General features: G+C 47.8%; 1 protein-coding gene across 1 annotated transcript in view; it reads right to left on the reverse strand.

The window, feature by feature from the left end:
- Positions 1-3,979: 3,979 nt before the first annotated feature.
- Positions 3,980-12,171, reverse strand: part of LOC131088384 (gamma-aminobutyric acid receptor subunit gamma-4) — a 43,061-nt gene continuing 34,869 nt past the window's right edge. The window contains exons 8-9 of the mRNA XM_058032402.1: positions 10,460-10,662; positions 3,980-9,401 (exon numbers count right to left, since the gene is read on the reverse strand). Coding sequence (XP_057888385.1) covers positions 9,108-9,401; positions 10,460-10,662 — 497 coding nt within the window. The 3' untranslated portion in view covers positions 3,980-9,107. The remainder of the gene's footprint in view (positions 9,402-10,459; positions 10,663-12,171) is intronic.

Consider the following 12,171-nt stretch of genomic DNA (forward strand, 5'->3'; position numbering starts at 1 on the left):
CCCTAAACCCAGCAACATTTATTAATGGCTTATCTAAAGTCTCTGGAGCAAACATTTCAGTCCCTTCAGCCAGGGAGAAGTGGGTTATTTTGTGAATATCAATGCAGATCAAATAGAAAGTATCTCAAGGACAAATGCATTTGTTCTGAAAATTTGGCCAAAGAAATCAGAAATGGTTCTTTAAAATACAGCAGCCTAGAGCAAGTTTTTATCTTTCTTTTTGAGCAGTGAAAGTTGATGATCAAGCTATAATTTGAAATATGTGGTAGGATACAGCAAAACCAATGCCACTGAAATTGCCTTGCAGTTTGAACACAGGGATCTGAGGATTTGACAAAAGCATTTTCTTTGTTCTACAGACATGAGACCATTTTCCTTCCTTTTATGTGCAGCACCCCTGGATTGTTGTGCACTGATCACAACAGCTCTGGTGCTCTCTTTGATTAATCCATTTGTTTGGGTTTGTTTCTTTTGTTGGTTGGGTGTTCCTTTTTTGGGGGATGGTGGGTGGGTAAGATCTTACTGGGCATGGTGGTAAAGGGACATTGAATTTATGTCATAGATTTGGCATAACTGGGCCATCAATCTCAGCAGAGCATGTACAGGATGTCTGAAATAGAGACACAAAGATCCAATTGCTGCTTTCTTCCTTCTCTTATGTGAAATGAAAGCTAAAAAAGAGCGGGAATGGTACCTTCTGGTTCCAGGCTTCATGGAGCAATCCTGGGGCTATTAGCAGTGCTGAAAAGGGAGAGGGGAAGGAGGGAAGATGATGACTCACAAGAAGTTTCCCTGTCTGTTATGATTTTGCTTCATTTTGTGTTCTCTGGATGACTTAGGGAGAGACGCCGTTCCCTCATCTCTAATTTGCTGCCAGATGAATACATTGAGAGGCAGGATATTGAGAAGTCATGGGAAAATAATGAGAAATGCCTGAATGAACTCAGCATGTTCTAACACTTGGCTTTAGTTAGGCTTTAATATCCCAGTGGTGCTGGGCAGAGGGGGCACAGGGGCTGTGCAGCTCCTTTTGCTTTTGGGTTCAGTGCCAAAATGCAACAAGGAATAATGGTTTTAAACTCAAAGATGGTGAGTTCAGACTAGAAGCATGGATAATTTTTTTTAATAATTAGAGTGGTGAAAACCTGGTATAGGTTGCTCAGGTAGAAGCCCCATCTCTGAGAACATCCAGGGTCAGGTTCTGAGGCTCTGAGCAACCTGATATAGATTGACATTTCCCTGCTCATTGCAGGGAGGTTGGACTAGATTGAATTGAAAGATTCTTCCTAACCCAAACTATTCTTCAGTTCTGTGTTTCTACCTTTTTGGTCAGTGTGTGATCTTACTCAGACATTCAGTCACCTAGAATTGTTATCGTACCTGTTATTTTGAGGTGTGACAGTTCTGGCTGACTAAAAATCTTTACTACAGCTTTTCCTTCTCACACATTGTCCTGACTTCCTTCCCTGAGCTCCTGATCTCTGCTGGATGCTGGGGGGGCCTGGCTGTGACAGAAGGTGAAGGATGTTCCTCATGGAATTTCCTCATGGCAAGGACCACAGCAGACACTGAGCATTTTCAAGGTGCTGACTGTAAACTCTTGGGCAGGGATTCCTTGTCTTTCTGGCCTGGTGGGGTTCTGCTGCTATATATATATTCTTTGAGGTTATTGGGAGTTTCTGTGGCTAGAATGGGAGGAGACTATAGGCCCCTTTCTGCCTTAAAATGCCTTAAAATTCTGCCTTTCAGAGCTGCCTGAACCTGGCCCAGCAGTCAATATGGCAAAGGACTTTTTCCTTTCTGATCTTGAAAACCAGATTGCAGTGTGAAGGACTGAATTGCTGCCATGGGTATTTTTTGACCAGACCTAAAGTTATTTCTCCAGGAAGAGTGATCTATACCAGGAAACTTGTACTCCAGTCCCAGATGGGCAGCTCTGCCTGCAGCTCATCTCTGATTCAGGTAGTGTTTTACCCTGAGGAGGTGAAAGCACCCAGAGAAGCAGAATAATGCTAGGGAGACATCTGTGTTTCACCACACATTTGGCAAGGGGAGGTGGCAGCAAAAGTTCCCGAGGAGGTTTGTCAGGGTCAGTAACACTCCAGAGATGCAAATCAGCCCAATGGCAGCCTGGCAGTGACTCAACCTCTCCCTGCAGCCTTATTTTTGCCCATGTGTGTGATACAGGCTGCTGCAAAGATGGGTTTCATTTTTACAGACTTATCACCTTCCTTGGGCCTCTCATGCAGCAGAATGATGAAAGGCAGGAACCTTATGGCAGCTGAATAAAAGTCATATCCCAGGAGCTGTGAAAATGCCCCTGCCTTGTTTTTCCAAGGAGTCCATGAAAGAGCATGGTGACACCGCCTGTCCACGGTGGCTGCTTGCTCTTGGGGCTCTTCAGACATCCATGGCATATGAATCATCCCAAAACCTCACCCAGGGGCACCCAGCATGTGCCCTGTGGGTTTCACACCCTCTGTGGGTTTCACACCCTGTGCAGTTTGTGTTGATGAGATGGGTCTGTGCCTCCTGAGCCCAGCAAAGCATGGTGTGCACACAGGAAAGGGGCTGCAGAGCCATTCAGCAGCCAGGGTGGGGCCATTCCCTCAAAGATGGTTCTGCCATCTGATTTCCAAGTTGTATGCTGTGCCTTGTGAAGGAGGCAGTCAAGAGCCTTGAGTTCTCTTAGATAAATGGCTCAGCTCAGAGCACTGTGGCTTGATGCTCCTGAAGCTGCTAATCCTAATTAACAGGCTTTTTCTGAGTCCCTTTTATACCCCTCCAGCAGCCCAAGTGGGCTTTAAAGGGAATGGAAATTACCCCATGGAGCGCTCTCCCTGGAGATGTTGCTATGCCGACCTGCTCAGAGCAGCTATTGAGGCTTCCCAGCTCCCCTCCATCCTGCATTGTTCTGACTCTCACCAAGGCTCAGATGGTGCCAGGAGTGTGGCTGGGACAGAGAAGGCCCAGACTCTATTATTTACTTCTTCTGGAAGATGTGGGTAGAAGGGGAAAAAACAAGTAGAGAGGGGTAAAATCGTGTCAAGCATCAACAACAACAACAAATCAACCTGAAAGACCTGAGAGTCCTTCAGAGAGAAAATTGAGTCAATTTTCTCATGCACAATTCTTAAAAAAAAAAAAAAAGAAGAAATAATTTTTTCCTTTTTTTTTTTAATTGGAGTTCTGCAGGCAATGATGCATTTCCCCTGGGTTCCTGGGTTTCCAACACGGGGAGCAAGGTGTGTCCTACCCCAGCCCTTCACAGCAGGTACCTCCTGCCCTTTGTGGGCCGCCAGAGGTTCTCTTGGGTGATGGGGCCATTTCTCCATGAGGGGAGGCAGCTCCCATCCCATCCCATCCCATCCCATCCCATCCCATCCCATCCCATCCCATCCCATCCCATCCCATCCCATCCCATCCCATTTGTGTCTCCCTCCTTACTCTGAGACACACAGTTTGGAACATTTTTGGCCACTCTCATTCTCCTTAAATTCAGTCTTCCCAAGGCCTACAAATCTGAGGCATTAAGGGGAAGACAAATTATAATGAATGTATATTAGGAATATAAAAAGTAACGACTTAATATAACTTGCCCTTCTCCCCTTTCCCTCCCCGTTCATGACCTCATGTTTTTAACATTTTGGGAAGTGCTAAATCCTGGAGGGATGCACAGTGTGCCAGGGAGAGGTGGAGGTGCTCCATTTGTGGGCTAGGGCCTCTGCCCCACGGCACCCAGAAAGCAGCACCTTCCCTCCCTGTGCCTCAGTGCTAAATAACAACACCTCCCCTGGCACCCAAAAGTGGGGAAGAAAGGGGGATAAAATGATTAAAAGGTTAAAGTGACACAGATCTGGCTGTGTGGGCCCAGGGACAGGAGGGTGGCTGTTGGGTGAGGCCTCCTCCAGAGCTGGGTTTGTCCTTTGGGTTGTGTTTGCTCCAAAAGTCACCAGCATGAATGGAAATAGAGAAAGGCTGAAATAAACTCCACCAAATATTGCTGCCAAAGCCCCTCCACCCCAAGACACTGGGGGAAACATCAGTTATTTTATTTACAATGGCAACAGAGTGAGGGGGACAAGCAAGGCCTTCTCCTGCTTTACAAAGAATGTCTTTGAGTGGCTGAGACTGCTCCTGAGCAGAGCTGACTTGAAGCAACTTCTGCCTTTCTTAAAGCTAAACAACAAACCCAAAAATATCCCAACACCCATCAAAAACATCAGTGACATTTTCCCCTACTTTCCAACAAGATAGTTTTCTCTGGAAATAAATAACCAGCTCCAGTAACCGCATCAGGAGGGGGTCAGGGCACAATTTTTACCCCTCTTACAAGGTGTAGATAGACAGTGGTAAGGATGGGCAGTGTATAATGTTGTTTATTATGTATAATAAGAAGCATCCAGAAATCTCAGTTAAGGACCAAGCCCCAGAGTGCCAGCCCCTGTACAAACACACAGTAACAGAATCCCTGTCCTGAAGAGCACACAGGCTAAAAATGGTTCCTTATGTGGCATAATTTGGAGGGGAAGAATAGGAATTGGAGGCAGAGAAATGAAAAATCAACCTTCTTCCTGATTTCCTTTTATATTCCAAAGAAAGGCCACAAGACATGAATGCTGAGATCATAATTTCCAGTCCCCATCATTAGGTATGAGGCTAGTAGAGTGATAGAATCACAGAATCACTTAGGTTGGAAAAGACCTTTTATGATCATTGTGTCCAAATGTAAATCTAACACTGCCAAGAGCTCCATTAAACCATCTCCCCAGGTGCCACATCTCCACATCTTTTAAACACCTCCAGGAACAGTGACTCCTCCACTTTCCTGGTCAGCCTGTTCCACAGCCTGACCACCCTTCCAATGAAGAATTTTTCCCCAGTATCCAACCTAGACCTTCCCTGGCACAACTAGAGTATGTTTTCTCTTATGCTGTTTCTTGTTATCTGGGAGAAGTGACTGACCTACCCCTCATCACACCCTCCTGTCAGGGAGCTGTAGAGAGCAATAAGGTCTCTCCTGAGCCTCCTTTTCTCCAGGCTGAGCCTCCACAGCTCCCTCAGCTTCCCCTGTTCTGGATTTGCAAAAGCAGATTGTATTCTACTTGCCATCTGTATGGCAGTCCTCTTCTGTTCAGTGGGCAGTTTGCCTTATCTCTTCCACACCCACTCCTCCCTGGGAGGGGACATCTGCTGATAACTGCTATTGAATGTCACTGCATGGCTGATAAGAACTACAGCATCCCACTGGGAGATGTAAGCCCAGAGGGAGGAGCCAAGCATTCCTACCCAGATATAATCCAGAGGTTTTGAGACACCAGCACAGCTTCTCCATTGGATTCCCCAGAGGAACAGCAGCTGCCTCTCCTCCCACTGGATCTTCAGAGGAAGAATCCATCCTTCTCTACAGGATCCCTGCTCCAGCAGAGCCAGTCCTGACACTGCAGGAGGGCTGAGCCACAATTCCAATGGGACTGCTGCCAACACCCTGACCCACAGGGTGTCAGGTTGGGTTCTGACTCTGTCAGTGTTGTTCTAGTACTGCATTGTTTATTTTATCCTTTTATTTTCTTCCCTATTAAAGACCTGTTATTTCTTGCTCCCGTATTTTTACCTGAGAGCCCCTTAATTTAAAATTTATAGCAATTTGGAGGGAGCGGGTTTACATTTTCCATTTCAGGGGAGGCTCCTGCCTTCCTTAGCAGACTCCTGTCTTTCTGAACCAAGACATCCCCTCATCAGGCTTGTGCTCCAGACCTTCCAAAACTGACCTGAGGAGCTGAGGAGTGGCCTCACCATGCCCAGCAAAGAGGGACAGTCACTGCCCTGGTCCTGCTGCCCTGGGTGTGTTTGTCTTCCATGGCAGGGGTGGGAATGGGACTGGCTGCTCCCTGGGAAGGGGAGGCAGTAGGTGAGGGAAGGGTTTGGTCTGTGTCTAATGCCAGCCCAGGAGGGCACAGAGAGAGAGGGCACTCCCAGGGCCGTGCAGAGCAGGCCAGCTCACAGCTACTGGATGTCTCTGTGCCCTGAGTTCCCTCCTGATAGCTGGAAAAATCCATTCTAGAAGGAAACTGGAGCCTTGCAAAGTCATTCCAAAAGAATGGCAGATTTTTCTTTTTTGGCTTTTCTTAGCGTTTCTTTTTTTTTTCCCCCCTTTTTTTGATACTATAGAAAATTAAAAACATGATTGAATTTGTGCATGCCTTTATTTATTGTGCTATGGATGATGGGCACAGACTTCCCTAAGCCAAAAAGCCCCCTCCCTCCTCCTTCCCCAGCCTTAGTAATCAGCTTCCTTGTGCTCCAGCCCACGCTAGACTATTTTCCTCTGTCAAATCCTCCATCATTGGTTCAATTACCTAGGTGTGTGTTGGCTTTATCTTTTTTTGGTGAAATCTTACAATCTTTCAAGTCTACTTTGTCCTCTTAGGTTTTTGCACACCCCGTTTCTCTCCTGGCTGATTTTGTAAAAGGTCTAATTTCAACAAGTTGCTGCTGTCAGGGCTGAGCTCTGTTCTCCAGTGCCCATGACAATCATTTGTGTTCACCAAGAGCTTCAAAGCCACAGCAAATTGCAGCTGTTCGGCCTCTGTCACACAGGGCTGTTAATTTTTCCCTTTGCCACTTTGCTCCCTGTGCTCAGCGCAGCCTCCAGTGCCTGCACACTGTTCAAGGCACCATCCTGTTGGGGAGGGATCTGGCACAGACCCTGGTTTGCCACCGGGGCGTCCCCTCCCACACAGCCCCGACAGCTGCCTGCCCAAATGTGAGGACGTGCTTCACTCAGAGCCTGCCGTGTGAGCCACTTCCAATCCAGGATGCTCTTTCCTTTTGGCTCCCCAAAGAGATCACAGGACCCTGTTTAATCCAGCTCCCTGGCGGTGTAGGGCTGAGTCATAGGAGGTTTTTCTGTTGCTACATCTAATAACGCTTTGCTACTGGGAGCAGAACATCATCCAGCTTGGCTGGGAGTCGGCACTGTCACCCAGCAGCTTCCCTTGTCTGCAAGTTGTTTTGATTCTTTTCTTAGACTTCTCCCTCTCTGTGTCTTTCTCTCTAAAACATTAATTTCCTCTAATTAGAGCCTCCTTAACAATTCTTTTTTTCCCCCCTCTCCTCAGTTAATTTCCTCTAATTAGAACCTCCTTAATAATTCTTTTGCTAAATCAATTTCCTCAGTTAGAACCGCCCGCCACAATTTCTTTCCTCCCTTTCAAAAGCTGTCGGAGTAGCTAAGCAAATTATGCTTCTGAGTAACCTTTATCTCTTCCTTGGTATTTTAAAAGAACTGTAACAGGTTAGACAGGCACAATTTCCCCTTTCAGAGCTCTGCTGGTCTGACCCCATTAGGTTATACTTAGCTGAGTGTTGTACTATTGTATACTTAATAAGATGCTCTAGCTGTTCATCTGGAACCCAGGTAAGGCTGCATTTGTGAATGAATTAAACATGACACTTCATTATTCAGATCAAATTTAACAGTGTCAAAATCCGTCTTTAAACCAGACCAAATTGCTCTCCAAGAATATATAAAACCTCCTGTCCCTGTTAGCTGTCCTTTGAGCCAGCCTTTCCTAACTTTTCCTCTGCAGCCATGCTGGCTTCCTTTTCCTGACAAGCCTCTTAAGTCCTAATTTTTTTTCTAAAACATGCTGTTTTTTTTAAAAAAATCTTTTTGTTTCTAATTTACACAGTAAGTAACTATTAATGGCCCACTGCTTCTCACAATCATGCTGTGGGCCATGTCAGCAGCTGGTGTAAATGGGGAGGCAGCCAGTTGACACATTATGGACCTTGGGCCTCAGTTTCCTCTTCTTTATTAAGCAGTTTCTCCCCAGCTGAAACTGTGTAATGTACTTCTCCATCTCTTTAAGATGGGACCATCTCACTACGCTTGTCCTTCTTAAAATCCATCAAGGACAACTCACTCCATTTCCTGATTTCATGAGGAAACAGACCAAGTGATGATGGCAACTGGGAGGAGCCATCCAGTTAGAGTGAAAACTCTTGTTTTATGCAATTATGAAAAAAAAAATAAAGAAGGGAACACATCTGAGCAGCAGGAATGCACTGGAAGCTGTGTGTTCCCTTTCCTATACCCCTTCCTCAGGCTGCCACCGAGCACTCACCACTGATCTGATGGCATTCAGCGAGTGTCACTGCCAGGACAGCACTGCCCCTCTGTGATTCACAGCCCAAAGAGAACTACCTCACTACAGGCTCAGGAAGCTTCTTCTGGCCCTCCTCACAAGGACTTCCCCCCTCTTTTGGCTATGCCCAACTGCAGAGCCTGCTCTGACTCCTGGTCACACATCAGAAATGTCACCGTGGGCCCTGAAGAGCCTGCTCCAGCAAGGCAGGTGGGCCCTTCCAGCTTGGAAATGCTTTCCATCCCCGTGGGGTGGGAATGAGCAGTGCCTCAGTGGGAGGGTGTCCTGGAGTGATCCGTGAGGAATGAATGCTTCAGAGATGCTCTGCGGGGAGCTGGGGGAGGCTTGCAGCATCTCCATCCTTGTCAGTGCCACCATCAGATGTCTGGGCAGGCCCAGAACGTTTCAGCCAAGCCCAGCTACTGTGGGAGAGCTGCACTGCTGTCCTTGTCCACACTATTTCCTCCTGACCTTTCTGAGCTTCTGGCACCCCACAAAGTCTGCTCTGGTGGAAGTGGTGCAGAAGTCGTGAGATGTATTTTATTTCCTTTGCAGTCTTAATAACTATGCAGAAAACTCCATTTGCCATCACTTGCCTTGAAATTTCAGAGTAGGACTGGATGGAAAAATGAAATGCATTAAGGGGTTTTTTTTGACAAAATCCCTAATGCTTGAGATGGAAATTTTGGGTAATTTTACAAGGAGTACAATGCTGGTGGTGTTGGAGAGAGGGCTGTCTGGGGAAGGGTAGATTCTCTAAAAAGATATGTTAGAAGGCTAAAAAAAAAAAGCTGTTTGGTTCTTCTCAGAAGAGATGAGAGAGCAGGGAGAGGGAATCACCAGGTCGGGGTGCTCAGACTGACAGCTGACTACAGCAGGAGAGATGCTGTTCTCTATGCTCCTCGAGAAGCCCCTCTCGCTGGTGCCCTGCCCGTTCCAGCTGAGCACAAAGGAGGGCTAGAGATACAGATAGGCAATCCAGTAGACGATGTTGAAGAGCAGGAAGGCGGTGGGGAAGAAGACGCGGGAGTAGGAGTCCAGGCGGGATATGTGGATGCGCACCCGCCCCTCCCGCCACATCCCCGTCTGACAGTCCTCGATGCAGCAGAAGAACCGCTCACACTCCTTCCCCTCCAGGCACGGGGAGCCGGGCTCGTCATCCTCATCCTCCTCCATCTCCGGGGGCCAGTGCATGATGTGGTTGATGTTGATGGCGGTGAAGGTCGGCATCACCTGTGCGCCCGCAGGTGGCTGTGGGGGGGACAGGCAGGTTGAACGGGAGGAAAAGGCAGCAAAATGTGTCCTGGACATCAATCCCCACCCATCTGGCAACAGATCAGATCACCAAGGGTGCAGTTCAGTGGAGGGGGATGACTGATCATCCCCAGTCTCTGCACCTGGCTGTGAATCACCGCGTTTGGGGAGCTGGCAGCTCCCTGCATGACTGTGAGTGTTCTCCCTGGCACCCCAGGGCACAGCCCTACTCAGCAAAGGTCTGATTGCACTGATTGCCCATCTGTGCCAGTAATAGTCACTGCAGGAACACGACCTGTTCGATCTGTTCTGGCCTCTTCCCTCATTTCCCTGAGCTCAGCTGTCTGTGAAGATACAGCACACAGCCCAGATGTGTCTGCTGGTTGCTGCCTGTTACTGGAGAAAAGCTGTATGTGACTCCTCTTGGCCCATCAGGAGCCTCATGGAACAGCTCTGTCCACCCTGGGATATGAGGATGGGATATCAGGTATATGGGGGATGTGCTGGGAAATAGCCTGGCTCAGAAGAGATATGTCTTTTTCTGTTTCAGTTCTGCCCCAGGTCAGAGGCCTCTTTCAGTTCATGTGCCAGAAGTACCTGCCACGAGCTAGGGCAGATCTCATGATAGAGGATGAGGATGAAGAGGATGATGACCACCATGGGCTCACTATCCTCACACTCAGGGGAAGACACAAAGAAAAGTCAGTTTCTGCATCTCTGGGACCTGAGATACCTCTATAGAGATCAAACTGATACAGGTGTTTTAAAGTGTCATTTCCATTCAGTCATGTGAGTCATTCTAAACTGTTCTGATGAGCTCTCCTGCAGTTCTGAAGGGGTCACAGCATACCTGGCTCTGACAGGGGCTTCCTTGTTTTAAGGGAGTCTCAGCTGCTTTTTCTGGCTGTGTCTCACCTCTCAGACCCACTGGGTGAACTCAGTATGGGTCAGGCCCTAAACCACATCAGCAGTTTCCAATGCAGGCTCAGAAAGGACATTTTTAAACAGCTTGGGGTTGATAATAGCATCCAGCTCTGCTGGCCCCTGTGACCTACCAGCCTGGCTTTCCTGTGGCTGTGCTCCAGGGGTTTCTTGTTCCCCACCAGGTAGTTGAGCGTGGCGTACTCCATGAGAGCGGCGAAGACGAAGATGAAGCACACGGAGACAAAGAGGTCCATGGCAGTGATGTAGGACACACGGGGCAGGTGCTTGCGGGAGATGGTGCTCAGGGTGGTCATGGTGAGCACAGTCGTGATACCTGAGAGAGAAAACAGCTGGCTGAGTACTGACAGGGAGTACATCTGTCTTCTACACCCCTCAGAACAGCCCCATTTTCTCTCTGCCCTGGTTGTCTGGTCCCATTCTGGCTCTGCTCAGCCAGACTCTGGTCTTGAGGAACCCTCTGACAATGCTCTATGAGAAAGAATGATGTTCAAAACTCAGTATTGTTGCAGAAATCTTTTTATGAAAATACTTTCCTTAGGATTTTTTCCTCCTGAGAAGCTGTGAGGCCTCAGGAACAAAATGTAAACATTGGTTATCTGCTGCTGTGGAATGCAACGGGTGCATCTGTGATTGGTCTCATAGAGTTGTTTGTAATTAATGGCCAATCACAGCACACCCGGCTCAGACAGAGAGTCTGGGACAGCTGCCTTTGTTATTCATTCCTTTCTATTCTTAGCTTAGCTAGCCTTCTGAGGAGAACCTTTTCTTCTATTCTTTTAGTACAGTTTTAATGTAATATATGTCATAAAATAATAAATCAAGCCTTCTGAAATATGGAGTCACATCCTCGTCTCTTCCCTCATCTGAAAACCCCTGTGAACACGGTCACACAGTATCACACAGACCATCAGTGTGGACTGGTAAATGAGCAGGAAAATCAGACTCTGCATGAGGCTGGGTAGGTCAGGCAGGGCTTGCCCTCACCTCCTGTCCTCCATGTGCCTCACCACAGCTTTACAAGGATCCACAATCTTCACAGGCACAGAGGGGAGGCTGACAGGTCTGTAGCTCCTGGGATCCTCCTTTCTACCCTTTGAAGAAATGGGTGCAACATTTCCCCTTTTCTGGTTACAACCATGACTTTTCAAGTATCCCAGAGAGTGGCTTGGAAACTACATCAGCCATGCACTGGGATGTATCTTGTCAGGTCCCATAGACTTATGGATGTTCAGGTTCTTCAGGTGTCACAAAGCTGATCTCTTGCAGTGAGAGGGTTTTGCTGCTCCAGTTCCTATCTTGCAGTCCACCCACAGTGGCATGTGGGGAGAGAGGCTGCCAGTGGAGACTGAGGCAGCCTCCTTCTCATCCATTTTTACCAGTTTGCCAGCTGTATTCAACTTGCTTTGACCTTCCTTTTCTGGCTGACAAACGTGGAGAAGCCCGTGTTAGTATCCTCTGCATCTCTAACCCCATCCCTACACAACTGGCAGTGTCCCTGTGCTCCTTCCAGGATACCTGCCCCTGCTTCCACTGCCTGTGCATTTCCTTCTCACCCTTTAGTCTGACCAGAAGCTCCTGGCATATCCATGATGGTCTCTTGCCTTCCCTTCCTGTCTTCTTACACCTGGGGATTGAGAGCCCTTGTGCTCTTTGGAAAACATCCTGAAAAATCTGCCGGTGCTGTTCTGCTCCCTGTTCATCAGGCTGCTCTGTAGTAGATACCAACCACAAGGTTCCCTTTATTGCCTTGGTCTGATTTCATAAATTTCCAATCTGCTCCTGGCTATTCTTCAGAGACAGCTCTTCACAATCTATCCATCCC

The sequence above is a fragment of the Melospiza georgiana genome, chromosome 12 (assembly GCF_028018845.1).
Source record: "Melospiza georgiana isolate bMelGeo1 chromosome 12, bMelGeo1.pri, whole genome shotgun sequence".
NCBI lineage: Eukaryota > Metazoa > Chordata > Aves > Passeriformes > Passerellidae > Melospiza > Melospiza georgiana.